General features: G+C 39.4%; 1 protein-coding gene across 1 annotated transcript in view; it reads right to left on the bottom strand.

Moving 5' to 3' along the window:
- LOC140464627 (general transcription factor 3C polypeptide 1) overlaps nucleotides 1-20,819 on the bottom strand; it is a 67,342-nt gene that overhangs the window by 19,333 nt on the left and 27,190 nt on the right. Inside the window, exons 16-28 of the mRNA XM_072559948.1 lie at nucleotides 17,570-17,715; nucleotides 16,327-16,424; nucleotides 14,908-15,004; nucleotides 13,649-13,826; nucleotides 10,307-10,454; nucleotides 9,867-10,002; nucleotides 7,983-8,061; nucleotides 6,949-7,137; nucleotides 6,334-6,494; nucleotides 4,889-5,031; nucleotides 2,473-2,554; nucleotides 1,804-1,916; nucleotides 812-874 (exon numbers count right to left, since the gene is read on the bottom strand). Coding sequence (XP_072416049.1) covers nucleotides 812-874; nucleotides 1,804-1,916; nucleotides 2,473-2,554; nucleotides 4,889-5,031; nucleotides 6,334-6,494; nucleotides 6,949-7,137; nucleotides 7,983-8,061; nucleotides 9,867-10,002; nucleotides 10,307-10,454; nucleotides 13,649-13,826; nucleotides 14,908-15,004; nucleotides 16,327-16,424; nucleotides 17,570-17,715 — 1,633 coding nt within the window. The remainder of the gene's footprint in view (nucleotides 1-811; nucleotides 875-1,803; nucleotides 1,917-2,472; nucleotides 2,555-4,888; nucleotides 5,032-6,333; nucleotides 6,495-6,948; nucleotides 7,138-7,982; nucleotides 8,062-9,866; nucleotides 10,003-10,306; nucleotides 10,455-13,648; nucleotides 13,827-14,907; nucleotides 15,005-16,326; nucleotides 16,425-17,569; nucleotides 17,716-20,819) is intronic.

The following is a 20,819-nucleotide window of genomic DNA, read 5'->3' as shown; positions in this document are numbered from 1 at the left end:
TCAATGTGCGATAACACTGCCATTATGTAATTGAGCAAAAAGAAGTATCAACCTTACACTCCCTGTGACATCCTTAGGTGGTAGATTTTTAAATTGCGAACTGAAAAATTAGAGATAATGAACTGACAGTCAACAGGAAGATGAAAAGAAATGGTAAAATTGTAAAAAAGGTGCTGACACTCTAGGACTCAGCGAAAATTTATCCCTAAAGGACATTTTCTTTGCCAGAGGAGGAACTTCGGACGAAAAAGTACCTCCCAGATCACATCATGGAATCCCTATAGTGTAGAAACAGGCCCTTCAGCCCAACAAGTCCACACTGACCCTCCGAACAGTATCTCATCCAAACCCATTCCCCTATCCTTGCCTAATGCACCTAACCGACACATCCCTAAACACTATGGGCAATTTAGCATGGCCAATTCACCTAACCTGCACATCTAGATTGTGGGAGGAAACCAGAGCACCCGGAGGAAACCCATGCAGACACAGGGAGAATGTGCAAACTCCACACAGAGAGTAGCCCAAGGCTGGAATCGAACCTGGGTCCCTGGTGCTGTGAGGCAGCAGTGAGCTTCTGTGCTGCCCCTTTCTCCTTTAAAGTAGAACTTTGGGTTGTTGCTACTTTGAGGCACCATCATTACTTCTATTAGACAATACAACCACCAGAACCAGAAAATGCCTTTCATAAATACAGGAATCTAGTTTCTCAAGTGATGTTTAGCTGATAAGTTTACTTGATTATTCCACAGCTTGTACATCAGTAAAAATATCCGATCTTTAAAAATATGCATTGACGTAAACTCTTTACCTTTTAATATCATCCTGCTTCTGGTTTTCATTACCTTCTTCCCCAACTACCAATATTTTGAACCTATTCAAAAGAATAAAGTGCAAAACAGGTAAACCACAAAACTGTGCATTTAGAAGGAAGGAAAATAGAAACCCATGCAGTATCTCACTCCCAAATTTACAATTTCTCTTTCTTTCAGCTCCTTATCCTACCCTGAAACAGAGATGATAGAAGGATGCTTGCTCCAAAGCTCGATATCCTAATCACTGTGGGGACCACCTGTCTGGTCAATGCATCTTACTGATGGACTTGACTGATAGCAGGAACTCATTATGGGGAATTTCATGGAAGGAATCAGCCTCCACTCACATAGACATCAATCTGCTAGTTTGCTGATGCTAGTTAGTACACTTTATCACGCAGCACATTTAGTTTCTGTAATTTTTTTGCTCACAAAAGGTCATGGAACTCTTCCAAAGGCACGACATCACATTCAATTGTTAGAATGCAAAAAATATTAAACTCTAACACATCGACTTCTTATGTTTCTCCTCCCAAAGTGTTGTGATAAATATTACTCAAGCAGGGACATGCAAAGTGACCAGAAAATAATTTTAAATGGAAGCCGCAATGCTAAATTTAAATTTAAAAACCACAATAGTGTACAAACCCTCATAACTTTACAAACACATACTTGTAACACCAGAGTATACACAATAAACAGATTATTGCAGTATCAATACTATTATTGATATCACTACTAAAGAACAAAGAATAAAGAAAACTACAGCACAGGAACAGGCCCTTTGGCCCTCCAAGCCTGTGCTGACCAAGATCCTCTATCTAAACCTGTTGTGTTCTAGCCACCCACCACGCATATCTCCCTTAAACTTTTCCCCTTTCACCCTGAACTCGTGAGCCCTAGTAATTGAGACCCTCATTCTGGGAAAAAGCTTCTTATTTCATTACCCTAGATACTTATGGCTCCATACAAAAGCTAGTAAACTTACCTGGCAAATAATTCCTGCAGCGTATCTGGAATTTCAATATTTCCCGACCCTATTGCAGAAGTGAACTTCTGCCTCAGTTTTCCTACAAATTCTTTAAACTCCTCTGCACAAACCTGTGAAATTTAAAGTAGTTGTTTGAACAGAAAAGTATTTGACTGAAAGGATATAAAACCAACAGATACCTTCTCCAAAAAGTGCAGAAGGAAGAGTAAATAGAACCCTCAAACCATAATCAAACATGGACCACCTTTATCCTTTAAAAGGAACCTGTGAGTATTCTTTAAGCAGGTGTCAGTATCACCAGCTCAAGGTAGTGGGAAATTATTTTCATCCAATCTGAATTGGGGGATTTCATACAGAAAACACACAAAACCTATTTCTGCCAACTTACCACAAGTGAAGAATCGGAATAATCAAATTTGACCAGGATGCATCAATATGATGACCTGAGAATATTTTAAAAACACAAAATGATTTTCAAAGTATATTGTAAACATGGGGCTTGATTGCTAGTTCCATATCATTTTGGACGCTGTCTACAAGTCTGGAATTGACCACGGTCATGCTGTTATTACCATACTGAACCTGTATAACACAAACTTTATTTCCTCAACCTTATCCAATGGCCCATCTAGAAAGAAAATGGCATACCGTCATCTTTCTGTTTACCTTACTGTCCTGGTAATTGTTCTTTTTATTCATAATTTCATTGATTAAAGCATGATCTTCATAGACTTCAGCAAGACAAATCCTGCAAGCAGTAACATGAGTAGAAAAAGTTAAAAATTCATATTTTAGAGCTATACTAAAGCAACCAACAGGACACACTTCGTGACTGACAGTTATGTTTATTAAACAAGCTGTGATTCCTAAATATTCTGTTTCAGGCTGCATCATTACTTGTAGATCCTACAGAATAAAAATTGACCACTTAACCCAATGGGTCCACAGCACCATTTACAGAGTCATAGAGACCTACAACATGGAAAAGGCCCTTTGGCCAAACCGGTCCAAGCCAACCAAAATGTCCATCTACGCTCACCCAATTTCCCATGGGTACTTGGCCCATATCGTTCAAACCTTTCCTATCCATGTACTTGTCGATTTGCCTTTTAAACATTGTTAATGTACCCACCTCAACCACTTCCACTGGCAGTTCATTCATACGCATACCATCCTCTGTGTAAAAAGGTTGCCCATGAGGTTCCCTTTATTTTTTTCCCCTCTAATCTTAAACCGATGCTCTCTAGGCCTCGATTCCCCAACCCTGGGAAAAAGACTGAGTGCATTCACCCTCACAATGCCTTTCATGATCTTATACACTTCTATAAGATGCCTCTCAGTCTCCTATGCTCTGAAAGAAAAAAACTCCTAGCTTGTTCAACCTCTCCCTATAACTGAGACCACTGAGTCCTGGCAACATCCTTGTGAAGTTCTTCTACATTCTTTTCAGTTTAAGAACATCCTTCCTATAGCAAGGTGAACAAAATTGAACACGGTACTCCAAGTGTGGCCACATCAACATTCTGTACAACTGCAACTTAACTTCCCAACTTCTATACTCAATGCCCTGGCTGATGAAGGCCAGTGTGCCAAAATCCTTTTTCAATGCCCTGTCTACCTGTGACTCCACTTTCAGAGAATCGTGCATCTGAACTCCAAGGTCCCTCTGTTCCACTACACTCCTTAAGGCCCTACCATTCACCATAAACTCCTACCTTGAATTGACTTTCCAAAATGCAAGACTGCACACTTATCTATATTAAACTCCATTTGCCATTTCTCGGCCCGTTCCCCAGCTGATCAAGATCCTGCTGCAATATCTGACAAACTTCCGTACTATCCATGATACCACCTATTTCAGTGTCATCTGCAAACTTACTAATCATACATTGTACATTCTCATTCAAGTAATTGATATAGATAAATGGGCCCAGCACTGACCACTGAGGCACTCCACTAATCACAGGCCTTCAGTCCAACAAACACCCTTCCACTATTACCCTCTACGTCCTACCATCAAGCCAATTTGCCCGCACCCTCTGGATTCCATGCGATCTAACCTTCCAGAGCAGCCAAATATGTGGAAACTGATCAAAGGCCTTACTGAAACCTATTTATGCTTCACATGACTCTAGTCCCATTCTTATCAGCATTTATTTCTATTCCTTTCTCCCTCATGGGTCCAGCCAGCCCCCCCGCAATCCATTATGTCTGACACTTGCTATAATGTGCAAAACTACATCTGTTGCAATGCCATTTCCCCAGTGACATAACTAAACACGGAATAAAAAGAAAATCAAATATGCCAGTAGATCTTTTCCGTCCAAAAATGTCTCTGCTCTCCATTTTGGACTGTGCGTCCAGAACCTCTTTACGCTCAGCCCTTCCCACATTCATCGTCTCCAGAAGACAGCAAGCTGATTTCTTACTGATAGGAATGGGATCTTAACAATAAACTGAAAGAAAAGACTTGGATCTACCTGTTTGGGCTGGAGTTAAAGTGGTCACAAGGCAGAGTCCAAGCAGCAGTGTGATCCTTTGCCTCACAATATTTAAACAAATTGTGTTTCATAGATACATGCACTAGAATTGGCTGGAAAGTGTTGTTTTACTTAACATTAATTATGTATGTTACAATTATCATTGACCTATGTCGACCGATAATTGCAAGGCCGATAAATAAAAGGCTTCCAGAGTGCATCTATTAACATTATGGGAGGGAAGAGAACAGAAACAAAAGGAGCTCTGCTTTACTCTATTAAGGTTATTTTACTTGATAGAGGCAATACAAATTTAATGCAATTTAAGAACAATCGTTTACATGATCAGACTAAAATCTCTGCTCCAGATCACAAAAACATACGTATAATCAAAGGGGATGTACAAGGCTAGGTAAGTCCATGTTTAGCTTGTCGGTTACAAACGAAGCTTTCTTTCTGCTCTACAATTCCCTTTAGATTGATCATGAAAATCCACAATATTTCAACGTCTAGAAAAAATATAAATAGTGTAATGTAATGAATAATTCTAACGCTTGGATTTTTTCTTGACATTATCCATTTTTTAGAAAGAGTGATCTCACCTATAATTAAGCATCGTCTGTGGGTTCTTGAGGATGTAGCGCGATCGACGCCCTACAGCAAGAGATGTTTTATCCAAAGCCACTTCAAGATAACTATGCATGACATCTCTCACCGTTTGCCAAGGAACAAAGGGTCCCTTCACCTAAATGCAACAAGAAATTATTTTCAAAGTTCTGTAAATTTGTGTTCAACCCGGTTTCACCAGTGCCAGCCTTCTGACCTGTCTGAAACTGAACCTTTCTCCTGTCTATACTATACACTGTTTCATTCAAGTGATGAGATACTGTTTCTGTGAGTTTGCCCCACGCCTAGCTCAAAAATATGCTCAAGAAGGACAAGTAAGATCTGGACCGAGAAATGGATATGGATTTTGACAAGAATGAGATCCAAAGCTGGAATTCCCAACTGATGACAGAGAAGTCTCTGTTTGGTCAGACAAATTACTACAATTTTTGAAAATCCATTAATTAAAAAAATAGATTACTACATTATTTTCAAGTCATCTGTATAAAAACATTTATAACTGCATGTTTGAAAATACGAATAAAAGATCTTGAGTACAATGGCATATGTAAAGATATATACAGAGAGAACTCACTGAATTGGTTAGAGGTGCAGTGCAGTCTAAATCTGTTCCTACAATGTTTCCAACAGCAATGAGAACAATCCTTGACACAACATCTGCTCTAACCCAAATTCATATTGTCAAACTCTACCTGTGCAGGGAACTCAAAATACAGGGTAAAGGTATGATGGACGGTGTGGTATTCATATATATTAATTTTTAAAATATATATGTAAAGACCCCCCCTCACTAGTATCGTTACATACAGATGAGGAAGGACACCACTTCAACGGGGCAACACATCCATCCTAGGACAAGCCAAACCGAGACCCACGTGAGAATTCCTAGAAGCATGGCACTCTAACCGGAACCCTCTCAACAAACACATTGACTTGGATCCCATTTATCAACCCCTGAGAAGAAGAACAGGAAATGACATCACCAACTCAAGGAAACCTAAACACATAAATGAAAAGTGGGCCATACCACCAGTGCTTCACCGGAGGCTCACTGATGATGTTACCTAGTATGGTGATGAAATGTCTGAAAATGAACCTTCCAGCTCAGCGAGCAAACCTACATCCACAATCTATCCACTTCCCCCATTGTCATCCTTATTCTTAAATGAAATTATAAATTTCATTCAAATCTGTGCAGTTTTATGATTCATGAACAAAACCATTATGAACTAAGTAAAGATTAAAACCCATTTCACAGTGAAACAGCATGACCAGTAGACAGCAGAACATTTTGTCCAATTAATTTGAGCTACACTTAAATCAAGTCATGCAGGTTAAGAGATCAGTGCAATAACTCCCTGTACCATTACCATGGTTGTCTATTATGCATTGTTAACGTGATATACATTTAATTGCTTACTTTTTTGTTAAGGACATGGCTGGCTACTCGACAAAGCATAAGCAGACTGTCTTCCTGTGCAGTCCATGTTACACGTAGTTTGGTCATGCGGCGGAGAGCACTCCTATCAGCATCATCTTGGAAGCGAAATCTTTTCGTCTTTTCCGGTTGTGGTATTTCTTCTGCAAGAATTAACAATGAATTATTATATTAATGGGGAAGACATTAATTAAAAGCAAAAAAAAACTGTTGAAATCAGAACACTAAAGCATTTCTTACTTTTAATAATTTTTTTTACACAGAATACTTGTTTCACACACTGTATTTTAGTGAGCAGCAGAAAACATTTTGTACTGCACCTGACAGTAGGAATGGAGAAAGCAAAAAGGCCTTGAGACTTTAAAGAAATAACCTATGGGAAACAAAGCACTCTAAGAAACAGAATTCATTTTACATAAAATATTATAAATTGTATTTGACACAAGCAACACCAAATGTTATTTTGCAAAGAAATTAACAGAAAAACCAAAACTCATATAGGTGATGTTTGTCTTTTAACTGCCAATAAAATAACTGATCTTTCATTTTAAAAAGACAACAGCTTAAACGACCAAGTCAGCAGAGATGAAACCTCACCTTTCTTTCTCTTTTTCTTCTGCTTCTTCACAGTATCCTTTTCAGGTCGTTTTCTTTTCTGTCCTCTTCCACCAGCTACTCTTTTGTTTCTGCCCACATTGCATTCCTTTTCAATTCGAATCTCTTCCTTGTACTCAGCAAGAGGCCCATGCACAGACTTAAGGACCCCTAACATATTGAATTTATTTCCTGGATTAAAAAAAATTAAAAAACACAGAAACCTTTGTATGTTAAGTAATGGTAATTTAAACTCTTTCGACTTCACTCCCATCCTAGCTTTCCATAATAAACAAGGTTTTTAAAAAGATAGTATGCTGTAATTAATATATCTGAACAACTTCAATTCTATTTGAGCCACCTGGACAATAGATATGATTCGGGTCCAGTGCAGGCTCCCTTGGTTGAGATTAATCATGCTTTCTATTTCCAAATGATCGTATTTGGATAGGTTGGTCACCGAACACTCCAGCTTGCAAGACTTAAAATCTGACAAAATTAAGTGCAAACAACCAAGAAAAAAGATAGTATGAAAATTAGTTTCCACCTTTTCAGTGGCACTGTGATGCCTTTTCACTTTTCATTCGATCAAGTTGTAACAGCGCAGAAGCAGGCCAATTGAACCGAAGCAATCAGTGCAGCTGTCCAGCCAGTCCCTTAGCCCCACTCTATTCTTGCTGCCCTGTAAGTTCATTTTCTTTAAGCACCTATCTAATCTCCGTTTGAAATCATGATCGCCTTCATATCCAGCACCATCATCAGCATTTGTATGGAGATTTCATGGTCAAAGCACTTCAAAAACTATGGGAGACTTAAATTTCATCAGATTTAATATAAATATACTGCAAGTTTTAATCCAACATTCTGATATCTTGACATTTTCAAAACTCTTGCCAGTCTCACTTTAATGTTTAATGTTCTATATTCTTATATGAGGCCAATATGATATGATATTCAACAGGTTCAAGAAATTTCCCATAAAGCATTACTACAGAACCACAATGTATTCAGTTTCATTTACAACTTAAATTCTTCACCTGCAACACCAAGGGGAAGGGAATGTTTGTTCAAGAAGCTCTGCAATCGCACTGAGCTGCTCTCAGGGATATTCAGACTCTATTAAAAAAAACGGAGAAAAATACGTTTAACAGGAGCAGTTTGTTTTAAATTAGCCTAAAGAAAAAAATCTGTATAGGTTTGTATTATGTCAGAAGTCACACTACACAACTGAAATCACTTCATCTGATGAAGGAGCAGTGCTCCGAAAGCTGATGATTTCAAATAAACCTGTTGGACTATAACCTGGTGTCATGTGACCTCTGACTTTGCCCACCCCAGTCCAACATCAGCATCTACACATCATGTTTGCATTCACAGCCTTATCTTATAAATCAATCTTGTGAGCACATACATCCGTACAGTACCTAATTGGTCCCAAGGCACTTTGCAGGAAAAGTTTCAAGGAAAATTTAACACTGGAGCTCAATAAAGGAGGTATTAGGATAGACGGTCTGAGTGCTAGATCAAGAATGACCTTTAATGGTCATTAAGAAGGAATGGAGGTAGAGGGGCAGAGATCATAAGACCATTAGGGACTCAGGCAATCTTTCAAACCACTGGTTTTTCTATGCTGAAGATCTCTCCATTTCAAACTGCATTCACTCTTGGAAGATTTCAAGGTACTGTACTTTCCTGAAAATCCATAAATACTTTCTATACATGAGTCCAAATTTCACCATTTACTGAGTCTGTCATTTTACTCTCACGATTTAATTTAAAACAAATGTTCCAGATTTACCATTCCTATTTTCTTCTCTCTTCCACATAACTGTAAATAACCTCCAAAGCTGAAAATCCGAATTTCTCCAGCCAGTTTCTGGTAACTTAGATTACCCCCATAGCTATTGTGTGGACCTCTGCCAATCCTCATAGTGTCTTCCTTGTAAATCAGTGACTAAAACTGGGCACAGGTGGCAAATTGTAGCATACCCAGAACACTGTTTCATCTTGATTTCTTCTGACTGATGTTTCTCTATTCTGTCAATATAACTCAGATTTCTACTGAATTTGTCAACTGATAACCTGCATTGATTTAACAATGAATTGGCTATGCCCCTTTCTCTGCTATCTTTCATTACATCAATTTATCCCACAGAATACCTACCATGCTTATTTTTAGTCTTCCTATGGATAAAACCCAGAGACCACATTACAAGTTTGTCACTAAATTACACATTATTTTGTTCAATCTGAAATTTCTCAGGCAATAAGGAGGGGAATGATAACTCAGCAACCTTAGGTATTACAAATATTGCTACATTAATCATTTATACTTCGCAATAATCATCCCTTTGTCCAAGGTAGCTTCCTTCAACCTCTCATATCAACAGATAATACAAAGTACTGTAATGAAGAAGTGATAAGCTCCAATTTTGAATACAACTGAAAACATCTTCCCTTCCTGAATTCAGACACGTTAATCATGTTAAATAATGCACAAGCTTAAAATAACAGCAATAACTCTGACACAGGATAGTGGAACTAGCTGGAGAAGTACCAATTCTCACAACAAGGGAAAGTGCACTGCAGAATGAAGGATGCTGATAACAGGAGAAAAGGAATTGCCTTATTTTCTGTTTGATGTCCTTCAAAGGAAAATCACGTGAATGGGTGACAGCCTAAGTTTATTTGTGATGGAGTCAAAAACTGTTCCAGAAAATGACTCTGAATCATGACTGATGGCATCAACAAGGATGAAATGCTCATCGCTTTTCTAATTGTTGCCAACAGTCTACTAAACTGATAAAATGCAGAGATGGTCAGGCACCTGAACTATAGCTCTATTCCATCCAAGTCACCGTAATATGTTAAAGCAATACATGTCGAGAGACGGTGATTATGTTCACATTTGTAATACTTACTTTTTTTGCATTGTTAATGATATAACTGGTCCAGATCCAGTTTCGTTTCAGATGCCCAAAGAAACTAGAATCCAGTCCAGCCGCTCCAAGACCATCCCCAGGTAGTTTCCCATCATCCACTAATCTCCGACTACCTCTAGAAGGATTGAGGATAGAACAATTACCAAAAACAAAAATGATATGTTCCAATCTGCAATCAACACCAACTTGAACTGCACTCATGCAATTTTACAGAGCAAGTGAACAGCAGAGGGGGAATAAGAAAGAGCATATGGACATAGTAATTAAATAATGTTTCAAGGCAAATATTTCAGGAATATTGTCAAATCAATAGTGTAAGGGATTGGGAACGGCTAGCAAACTGAACACCATAGGATACTCTCTTTATATTTGAATTTAGAAAATGATGTGAGACTGCATGCATTAAAACCAAAACGCACGTAGTATACTCTAGAAGGCAACGTTTATGCTCGAGGGTGTTCTTAGCAGTTGTGTCCTGTTCCATCACCAAGTTAAGTTCAGTGTCTTCCACGTCCTCTCGTGTTACCTGACCAGCATTTCTGTTTAGGCGAGGAAACCGAATAACTCCTGAAAGCAGAAACAAATACGGTCATTGTAAGAACTTTCAGTAAATTAAAAAGACCATGAGGTCCAATTAATCCCATCCACTTTTCAGAAATCAACATTGTTTACCTGAATTCTCACTAAAACAATCTATCCCTTGAGTGCATATTACAATTCACTCAGAGTTTAAGTTGCTGTGGCAACCTGCACTTTTAGATTAGATTACTTACAGCATGGAAACAGGCCCTTCGGTCCAACAAGTCCACACCGACCCACCACCTACCCATTCCCCTTTTACCTAACACTATGGGCAATTTAGCATGGCCAATTCACCTGGCCTGCACATCTTTGGACTGTGGGAGGAAACCAGAGCACCCGGAGGAAACCCACGCAGACACAGGGAGAACGTGCAAACTCCACACAGTCAGTCACCTGAGTCAGGAACTGAACCCGGGTCTCTGGCGCTGTGAGACAGCAGTGCTAACCACCGTGCCACCCATGTTGCAGCTTTGTACTGTGGATAGTGATGGTAGAGGCACCAAAGTCCTTTTTACCCCCATTAGATGGCTGACAAGGAATCTCTCCAGCTCTTATTTCCTGCCATTGGTGTAATCAAAAGGTATTGAAATTGATACTTAAATTATTTGGCCACATTACACACACACACAGCTTTTGCCCATTAAATCCTTGGGAGGAACTGAAACGTGGAATTTGTGGCTCAGAGAGACAGAGCTATCCATTACATCAAAAGCCCTCCCCAATCTATTCCTTAACTAGATCTTATTGCTTTTGGAACCTTTTATACTGGTTACTTCAGAGGCATTTCTCTAATAACTTATTTTATCCTCAAGGTTTTGAAAGTTCTACCAAACCACCCAGATTAATCCTTTTTTCAAAGTAATTGCTGGGTAGGAAACTGAACCACTTGTCCCACAGACAGACAAACCTGCTGTGCATTTCCAGCAGGAATGTTTTTATTCCTAATTTGTTTTAAAAAAAACATGTACACCTGAATTTTTCAGGCTCAATTCTGTCGATCTCCTCTCCTTAAAAAGAAAATCTTTTAGGTTTGGTGATAAGAAGCAACCAAGAATGTTAGGTTAGGTGTGCCTTTTCCAATATAGTTAAAGATCATACAACACCAGGTTACAGTCCGACAGGTTTATTTGGAATTAGAAGCTTTCGGATCCTGCCTCACTAGCTACCTGATGAAAGAGCAATGCTCCAAAAGCTAGTACTTCCAAACAACCCTGTTGGACTAGAACGTGGTGTTGTATAATTTTTAACTTTGTCCACCCCAGTTCAATAATGGCACCTCCACATCGTTTTCCAATTTACAGCAACAGAATTTAAGAAAGTTTTTACTTATCCCAATGCACACAATATTTCTTTAGTTTTTTTTTAAAATATTGCAGATGCGTTCGCATAATCCCAGAACAAAGCATTAAATTGTTGTCCCGTTCAGATGAACGTTTCCTTATTAGCATATTAAGTAACGTATCTCAGCATAAATGTGAACATTTAGTTAGGAACCTTTTACAAGTGAAATCACAATTTTGTAAAAGGATTGTTAAACACAAAGATACAAAGTTTTGAGAGCTCTAGAACTACAACATTCTTCACAGGTGCGTATTCATTGTCCAAAAGTCTGAAGTAAATGCTCTTCTCCAATATTTTTATGCTTAAAAGAATTATAGCGCTCCCTCAAAATCTTTAAGTAGGAGTAAATAAAATCATCCTTGTTAGCTATTTAATTTTTTTAAAAGGGAAACAGGAACAATAAGGTCCAAGCAACTCACAATTGGACAATATGGGTTCCACAATCTTCCAGGACACAATCCCCAAGGATCATATCCTGTTCCATTACTGGCTTCAGTGCTCTTGACCTATTCGCACACCAAGTGCAAGTTGTTGAAGTACCTCAGTCTCACAGACAACCTCATTATAAGTGGAATCAAGTAGAATGACTGAAAATATTCAAATATTCGTACAAGTTCAGCTCCCTAAAAATGAGATGACCTCAAATATCAAAGGTGCGAAACTGAAACATGCTTGTAAAACTCAATTTCAAAGGGATTTCATAAAACTAAATTCAACTAGTTTTTGACCTGTAGTTTAGAGCTGGTTTTGAGGAAATTTTCAACTAGCAAACAGAAAACAATAATGAAGCAATTAATCTGTAAAGAAATTAAGTTTTGTTTTATAGATGCAGAAAAGTAACACAGCCTAAATGCAGAACAGTTTCCTTTAAAAATAATTTGAAAATGTATAGAAACCTTAAATAAATTATAAACTTCATTTAAATCAGTTTCCTCCCCTTGTAATTTGACAGTAGTGACGCTGTGTGGCCAAAAAGATGCATTGCAAGGTATTGCACTAAACTTGCACAGGGCCAGTCAAGATCATCAATCTAACCAAATCTAGCTTTTTTTTTTCTGGATCTTGACATGGTGCTTTTCCTGGACCAGAAACACTATTCATCCCCATTGTTACATAGGAATGAAAACACTCTATTCATCAGCCTCATTTCCCAAATTTTATACCTAGGGCGGCACGGTGGCACAGTGGTTAGCACTGCTGCCTCACAGCGCCAGAGACCCGGGTTCAATTCCCGCCTCAGGCGACTGACTGTGTGGAGTTTGCACGTTCTCCCCGTGTCTGCGTGGGTTTCCTCCGGGTGCTCCGGTTTCCTCCCACAGTCCAAAAATGTGCAGGTCAGGTGAATTGGCCATGCTAAATTGCCCGTGGTGTTAGGTAAGGGGTAGATGTAGGGGTCTGGGTGGGTTGCGCTTCGGCGGGGCGGTGTGGACTTGTTGGGCCGAAGGGCCTGTTTCCACACTGTAAGTAATCTAATCTAATCATCAATGGATTAAATATGTTGCTTGGTCTGTTTTGTCAAGGGTGAAGTCAAAGTGACACTCTCAACAGATACACCACCATGGGACTCAGGAAAAGAGTCCAGCCACAGAACTCAGATTATATTTGTTTCAAGCAATATTGAAGATTGAACTCGATCATTGTTAGCATTGAGGAAGAGCTGGAATACTCAGCTGCAGAAACGATTCAAAAAGCTCCCAATGACTTGGTAAACATCTCATGGCACAGCCACAACCAAACTTTGACTAAACTTACAAGTTATTTACCTTCAAACGAGATTGGGAAGGAAAACAAAGAGTAAGATTATTGATCAATAATAGATTGTAAGTGACTGTACTTACCTAATGGTGTATTCAGGCACACACACATAAGATCAAACCAGAAGCTCTCCACATCTTGTAAACTATTGAGAGCATAGCAACGATTATCAAATGGTCGGCTGCTCCTGGCCAAATTGTAATGTGGATCACAACTAGTAGTGTCAACAATCATGGCATTCTTTTTGATATAAACGAAAATCTAATAGAGGAAAGAATCACATGTCGATTTGCTGCTTCAGGATAATGCCAAAATATATTGACATAATGTAGAATAATCTGAACAGCACAGTAGTGCAGCATGTTGGTGCCATAGTATAGTTAGACCTGGGGGATCACGAGAACACAATATTTCAGGTACATTTCACTGGGTCAATCTTACTGAATAGGTACCAGTGGCAGGGATTCTATGAAAGGGTCTCTGGCTGTCTTCTTCCTCAAGATGTATAATAGCACATGGCAAGCCTTTGGGTGGACAAGGTGGTGAAAGATGTGTCTGCACATGTATGTACACAAGTAAAGAAATATGCATACATACACCATATAGCCACGCCATCAAACGTACATAGAGTTGTTAAAAATTTAAGAGTTTTGAAATTGCAGTTTCAGTTAGAATATAAATATACAAAATCATCTATTTAAAGAGAAATGCACAAAATATAGGTCAATACAGTAGGGTATCTTTTCTTGGTACCACACTACAATTTAAGTCTAAGTCTGTAGAAAGATTGTACATTAAATGGGATTTGAGATGTGAAACAATAAAATTGGTTCCAAGGCACTGAATATTTCTCAGTAAAATAACTTTATACTGTATTTAAATGAGCACAGTTTTAATGGATAATTTATTTAATTTTCCCTCCTAGAAACTCCTCCAATTTTGAGAGCTTTCGGCTACAAGATCTCTGCTTTATTACTATCATCAGATACCAAGAATACATAGATACTGGAGAGAGTGGAATGAGTCTTATGTCTCTCTGTAGAGTTTGATTGCTCCTGCGAATTTCATCTGAACAATGAACTGTCACATGAGATTGGTGCTGACTGTAAGGTTATTTACACGATGATCCTTTCCAACAGAATCCAGGTTCAAAGCAGAGAAGTAAGTAGCTAGTTAAGGTTGGTGCACAGTCATGAAAGAGTCAAGCAACCCATTTATCGAGACACTCCATTTCTTAGAAACGATAACTTAATACTGTTGTAGCATGATTCAAAATCAGAAAGACAGCATCTACTAATTATTTTGGACTTTATGATCATCAACATCTTTGCTGACAGCTTACCTGATCTTTCTCTTGAAATTTTTCAGTTGGACCAAATTGTAGCAATCCCATATAACAAAGACGTTGCAAACTCTCAAAGATAGAAAATATGTATCTCCTGTAAAGAACAAAAAAGAAATCACACCATTGTATTGATGCTAACATCCTTTGCTGGTTTGTCAGCTGTGCCTTATTTGGTAGCACTCTGCTTTAGGTTGCAAGTTCGAGCTGTAATTCCATAATTGAGCACCAGAATCAAGGCTGATATTCACTATCCAATCACTTTAGTGGTGGTAGTTTAACCTCAGGGTCACCACACCTCAAGCGAGGGAAAGAGGAAGAATCCTTTATTGCAACCTCAACCGATACAGGAATTGAACCCCTGCTACTGGCATTATTCTGCATTGCAAACCAGACATCCAGCCAACTGAGCTAAACTGATCTCCAAGAGATAAACTCCCAGACAAGGAATTGAATTCCAGTCTCCTACATGACAGGGGGAAATACTAACCAATATACAATAGAGGAGACGTATTAAGATACACAGCTTCCAAAACACGCAAGTGTGCCACACTGCAAACCAGTCTGATAATCCATGAAACTTTCCTTTTCATGTTACATTTGGAAAATATGCAACATCTAATGTCAAAGTCCTGAAGCATTTTCATCTTGTCAGAATGTATCACCAACTAATGAATTTAAATATATTTTGTAGATGGATGCAAAATTTCTACTTGCTTTGAACAGGACTGCAACAGCTAAGTATTACTCACTTTACTCAAATCAACCTACTGAGGTGGAGAATTTGAACCGGGTAAATTGGCTCAAGGAGGTCAGGGAGACAGAGTTAATTTGTGCAATCTTTGTGCTATTTGGCCCACTGGGTCTATGCCAGCTCTCCATGGAGTAATCCAAACAGTCCCCTTCCCCTGCTCCATTTCTGTAGCCTTGCATGTTTGTATCTTTTAAACGCTACACAATTTCCTGACAAAGTGACAGAACACCTCTGCTTCAACCAAACTCAATGACAGAGCATTCCTGGTTATCAGGTGTTGCTAATATATGTATGGGAATTATGCACACATAAATAATGTTATATATGTACACGCGCACAAACAGGAGGAGGTGCCCAACTTGTGAAAAGGAAACCTCAGAAATGATGCTTTGCAGAGGAAGTCTTGCTTTGCTCTTAATTGAGCTTTACTCTTAAATGGAGCTAAAAGTGTTTGATAAAGAAGCCCAGTGTCTATAATAGAAGTCCTTTTCCTCTGATTGAAAGTTCAAAATTTCACAAAGAGCTCCATTTTTTTTTTGTTTTGCTTAATTGACACATTTATTAGTGAACCAATATTTCTGCAAAACTAATGGCTACTGATGGCGATCAAATTCATAGAATGAGAAATTGGCAATCATCTTGAAAACAAACTTAACAGTTCTTACCGCTTATACAGAAGTTGCTGTCTCGTGGGTTGGGGTAGGTCTCTGACCAGAGTGTGTTTCAGCAAAGGGTCATTTAAATAATCATCCAGATTCTCAACCTATTTAAAAGGAGGTGGAAAAGAAAAGTAGAGAAATGAAGTAACATGCCAAAACCAGCAACTTCATGGAATGTTGCAATTCCATTACAACATACGATTATTTGACATCTAATCTGTCTGTAAAATACTTTAAGCAATGAAAATTCAGTATTTGTATAGATTAATTTTCTTAAATTAAGCTGTGATATAGTTTGATTTGATGTTTACAAGCTAAGGAATTGCCCATGGGTCAGATGTCTGCTTTGAAAATGTTATGTGGCTAAAAACTATTTGAGAGGGCAGCGATTAAACCTAATGCAAAGCATTGGGGTCTGCTCCTGTCCCTCAGCAGGCAAGGGGAGCTGTGAGTGAAGTTGCTTCAAAAAACAGAACGCAACCATCTCTTCTTAACATTCAAAGGCATCATCCTTTGCTGAAGCCTCGCCAATATCTAGGGGGTTACAATGACCAGGAACAACATTAACAGCTGTATAAATATTGTGGTTTGAAGAGCTGATGGAAATGCTGTTGCAACTCACCAAAGCCACAAAGTCAGGATTGTGATGACATTTTGCTTTGGATTCCACGGGCTCTTACTTCCATGACCATTCTATCATGAGGGATCTTATTAAAAGCCTTGCCAAGTTTGACGCAGACCACATCAAATACACTGTTCTCATTAATACTCCTGTGTACCTCCTCAAACTAATTTAATCAAATTTGTAAAAGATGACCTTCCCTTAATAAATCTACACTGACCATCTCCAATTAATCTATGCCTCCAAGATATATTCTGTCCCTCAGAACTCTTTCTAATAATTCTCCCACCACTCCTTTAGTCTGACTGGCCTGTAATTAATTATGTCATGAATTCCTTGCTCCTTTCTTTAAAAACACAAAACAGGACAACAGCAGTCCTCCAGTCCTCTGGCATCTTACCTGTGGCCAAAGGATTTGAAAATTAGTGCTGGGGATCCTGATATCTCCTCCCATTTTACTTCCAATATTTCACAGTGCTCTGCCTGATGTCTATACTTGTGCTGCCCTTTTCTGTCTACAGATTTATGATTGCCACTTGGCACATTATACTCCGAACTGTTCTGTTAATGGCAAATTTAATACTCAATATAACAGCTGGTTCTGAAAAAAATGCACAATATTGTTACCTTGTGGCTGACTTGTACAATCTGGACAAAGATAGAGAGGGGAACACAGAGCAGTATGTCACTAATAAGAGCCCAGCCATATCCAAATTCTCTGTGAATCGGGGAAGGAGGGCAGTTTCTCTTCCATGATGCCTCATCCACATAAACTATTTGTAAACAAAAAAAGTTAAAATGGACCAGTTAAAATGGACAAGAACTGAATACAGCAGAATTGAATTTATTGTCATGTATGCTGAGTTCCAATGAAAAGTTTTGTCTTGCAAACAATGCAGGCAGATCACAGAGTTAAATAGCATAGATAAGTAAATATTGGCAAACAGCGGCAAAAACAAAAAAAAACACAGGTACAGGCAAATGTTAAGAGTTTATAAGTCCATTCAGTATTCTAACAACAGTCGGGTGGAAACTTTCAAAACCGGTTGGTGTGTGTGTTCAAGCTTCTGTACCTTCTCCTGACGGCAAAAGTTGTAGAAAAGCATTGCCAGGGTGGGATTGATCTTTAAGAATGCTGGCGGCCTTTCATTGACAGCGGGCCTGGTAGATGGATTCTATAGATGGGAGGTTGGCCTTTGTGATTGTCCGGGCAGAGTTTACCCCTCTCCATACCAACCTCCGATCTTTAACCTATTCCAGGTAGTGATACATTCAGACAGAATGCTCTCGATGGCGCACCTATAAGCGTTGGCAAGGGTATTCGCCGTCATGCCAAATTTCCTCAACTGCCTGAAGAAGAAGAGATGTTGTTGGGCCTTTGTAACCAGTGTGTCCACATGAAGTGTCCAAGAAAGCTTGTTGTGGATGACCACTCCCAGGAGCTTGACACTCTCCATTCCTACCACCTCTGTGCTGTTAATGTGTAGGGGGGGGCATGAGTAACATCCCACCGAAAGTCAATAATGGAGTTCCTTGGTTTTGCTGGCATTGAGAGCTAGGTTGTTCTCAGTTCACCATTTTTCCAGGTCTTCCACCTCCCATCTGTAGTTTGTTTCATTGCCATCTGAGATTTGACTCACTATAGTGGTGTCATCAGTGAACCTGTAAATGGCATTAGTCTGGTATTTGGCAACACAATCATGGGTACACAGTGAGTACAGTAGGGGGCTCCAGTGTTGAGTGTTAGTGACGATGAAATATTGTTCCCAAGCTTCAATGATTGAGGCCTGTGGGTCAGGAAACGGAGGATCCAGTTGCAGAGAGTGGCGCTTAGTCCAAGATCACGATGTTTAGTAATCAGTCTTGAGGGGATAATAGTATTGAAGGCTGAACTATAGTCAATGAGTAGGATTCTTAGGTAGCTGTTCTTGGTGACAAGATGTTCTAGGGATGAGTGAAGGGCAAGTCATATGGCATCTGACATGGATCTGTGGTCCGATAGGCAAATTGGAGTGGGTCAAGAGTAGTGGAGAGACTGGAGTTGATTAATGCCTTGACCAGCCTTTTAAAGCACTTCATGACCACCGAAGTTAGGGCCACTGGGAGGAAGTCATTGAGACATGCTGCATGAGCCTTCTTAGGCACAGGGATGCTGATGGCCCTCTTGAAGCTGACAGGGACAGTGGCCTGCTGCAGGGAGTGAAGATGTCCGAGAAGACCTCTGCCAGTTGATCTGCGCAAGCTCTGAGTGCACGGCCTGGTACTCCATCTGATCCCATCGCTTTCCTTGGATTCACACAAAGGAAAACTGACCTGACCTCTGATGCAGTGACTGTTGGGATAGGTTCATCAGGACGTGCAGGAATAGGTGTTACCTCTCCACCGAAACTCTGCTCAAAGCGAGCATAGAAGGCAATGAGGCAATCAACTTCCTGTGATTGGTTTTAGTTTGCTTAAATGGTCTTTCAACAGTAGCAACACTAGAAATAATTTCTTAAATTTTGCTTTCAAGAAGACAGACAGATTTCAAAGGGACCCAACTCCAGAGTCTAGGAACAATTTGGTCCATCTTGGATTGCTTCATCATATATTTGGTTTGCTGAGGGAGAATAATTCAGGTCCAATCTTGCAGATTATAGAAGTTGAGTTACATTCTTTAAAATTATCCATGTCCCTAATTATTTAGGCAAAAGGAATGACTCCCCTAATCTTTCTTTCATCCTTTTTGTCATCAACTCCAATAACTGAGGTTTCCCTGTGCTCTGAACATCTTTCAATGATGCCAAATCTATTTAAAGATGCAATACGCGGAAACACAATACCCCTAAAATGCTTTCAACGAGGTTTAATGAAACCAAATAACCTCTTGTGGTTTACAATAAATTTCCTAGGAATACGTCTGAATATGTATCTTTATCCTTTCATAGGATGTGGGTGCCACTGGCAAGGCCATCATGTGTTGCCTACCTCTAATTGGCTTGCTAGGGCCAGTTCAGATGACAGTTAAGGGGGACAAGTATATCACTGTAGATTTGGGGTCACACGTCGGCCAGACCAAGTTATGACGGCAGATTCCTTTCCGCAATTAATGGGTGAACCAAATGGGTTTTTATAACAATCAATTTCACGGTCACCATTACTGAGACGGACTTTCAATTCCAGATTTTTTAACGGAATTTAAATTTCATCAGCTGCCATGGTGGGAAATGAACAGCTGTCCCTAAAGCATTAACTTGAGCTTCTGGACTGGTGAGTAGCCCATGTTGTACAAAGTTTAAGAAGGGCAACAAGGATAAGCTTGATGAGATTTATGTCAGTGGTAGGAAAATAATTGGAGAAGATTTTTAGGGACAGGATTTACTTGTACTTGGAAAAATACGGACTTATTATTGATAGGCAGCATGGCTGTGTGCAGGGAAAATAGTGTCTCACAAACTTAATTGAACCTTTGAGGAAGTGACAAAGATGCCTTGATGAGGGGAAGGCAGGAACAATCGCAGGAACATCAACGATTGAGATGGGTGAAGATAGCCAGTGGGAAGGGGATATAGAATATCTGCATGTCAAAGATCTGCAGTGAGCTGGCAAGAGGAATGCAGAACTGGCTTGGGCATAAAAGACAGAATAGCAGTGGAAGAATGTAGTTCTGACTGGAGATCTGTGACTGGTGGTGCTCCAAAGGGATTAAGGCTGGGACTCCAGTTGTCTGTAATATTTATTTTTATATAAATAATTTTTATGCCAGCATTTATTGCCCATCCTTAATTGCCCAGAGGGCAGTTAAGCGTCAATCACGTTGCTGTGGGCCTGGAGTCACATGTAGGCCAGATCAGATAAGGATAGCGGTTTCCTTCCCTAAAGGACATTAGTGAACAAG

Source organism: Chiloscyllium punctatum, chromosome 40 (genome assembly GCF_047496795.1).
Source record: "Chiloscyllium punctatum isolate Juve2018m chromosome 40, sChiPun1.3, whole genome shotgun sequence".
NCBI classification, from domain to species: domain Eukaryota; kingdom Metazoa; phylum Chordata; class Chondrichthyes; order Orectolobiformes; family Hemiscylliidae; genus Chiloscyllium; species Chiloscyllium punctatum.
Note: the sequence above shows the minus strand (reverse complement) of the source record. Positions and strands in the feature narration are given on the sequence as shown.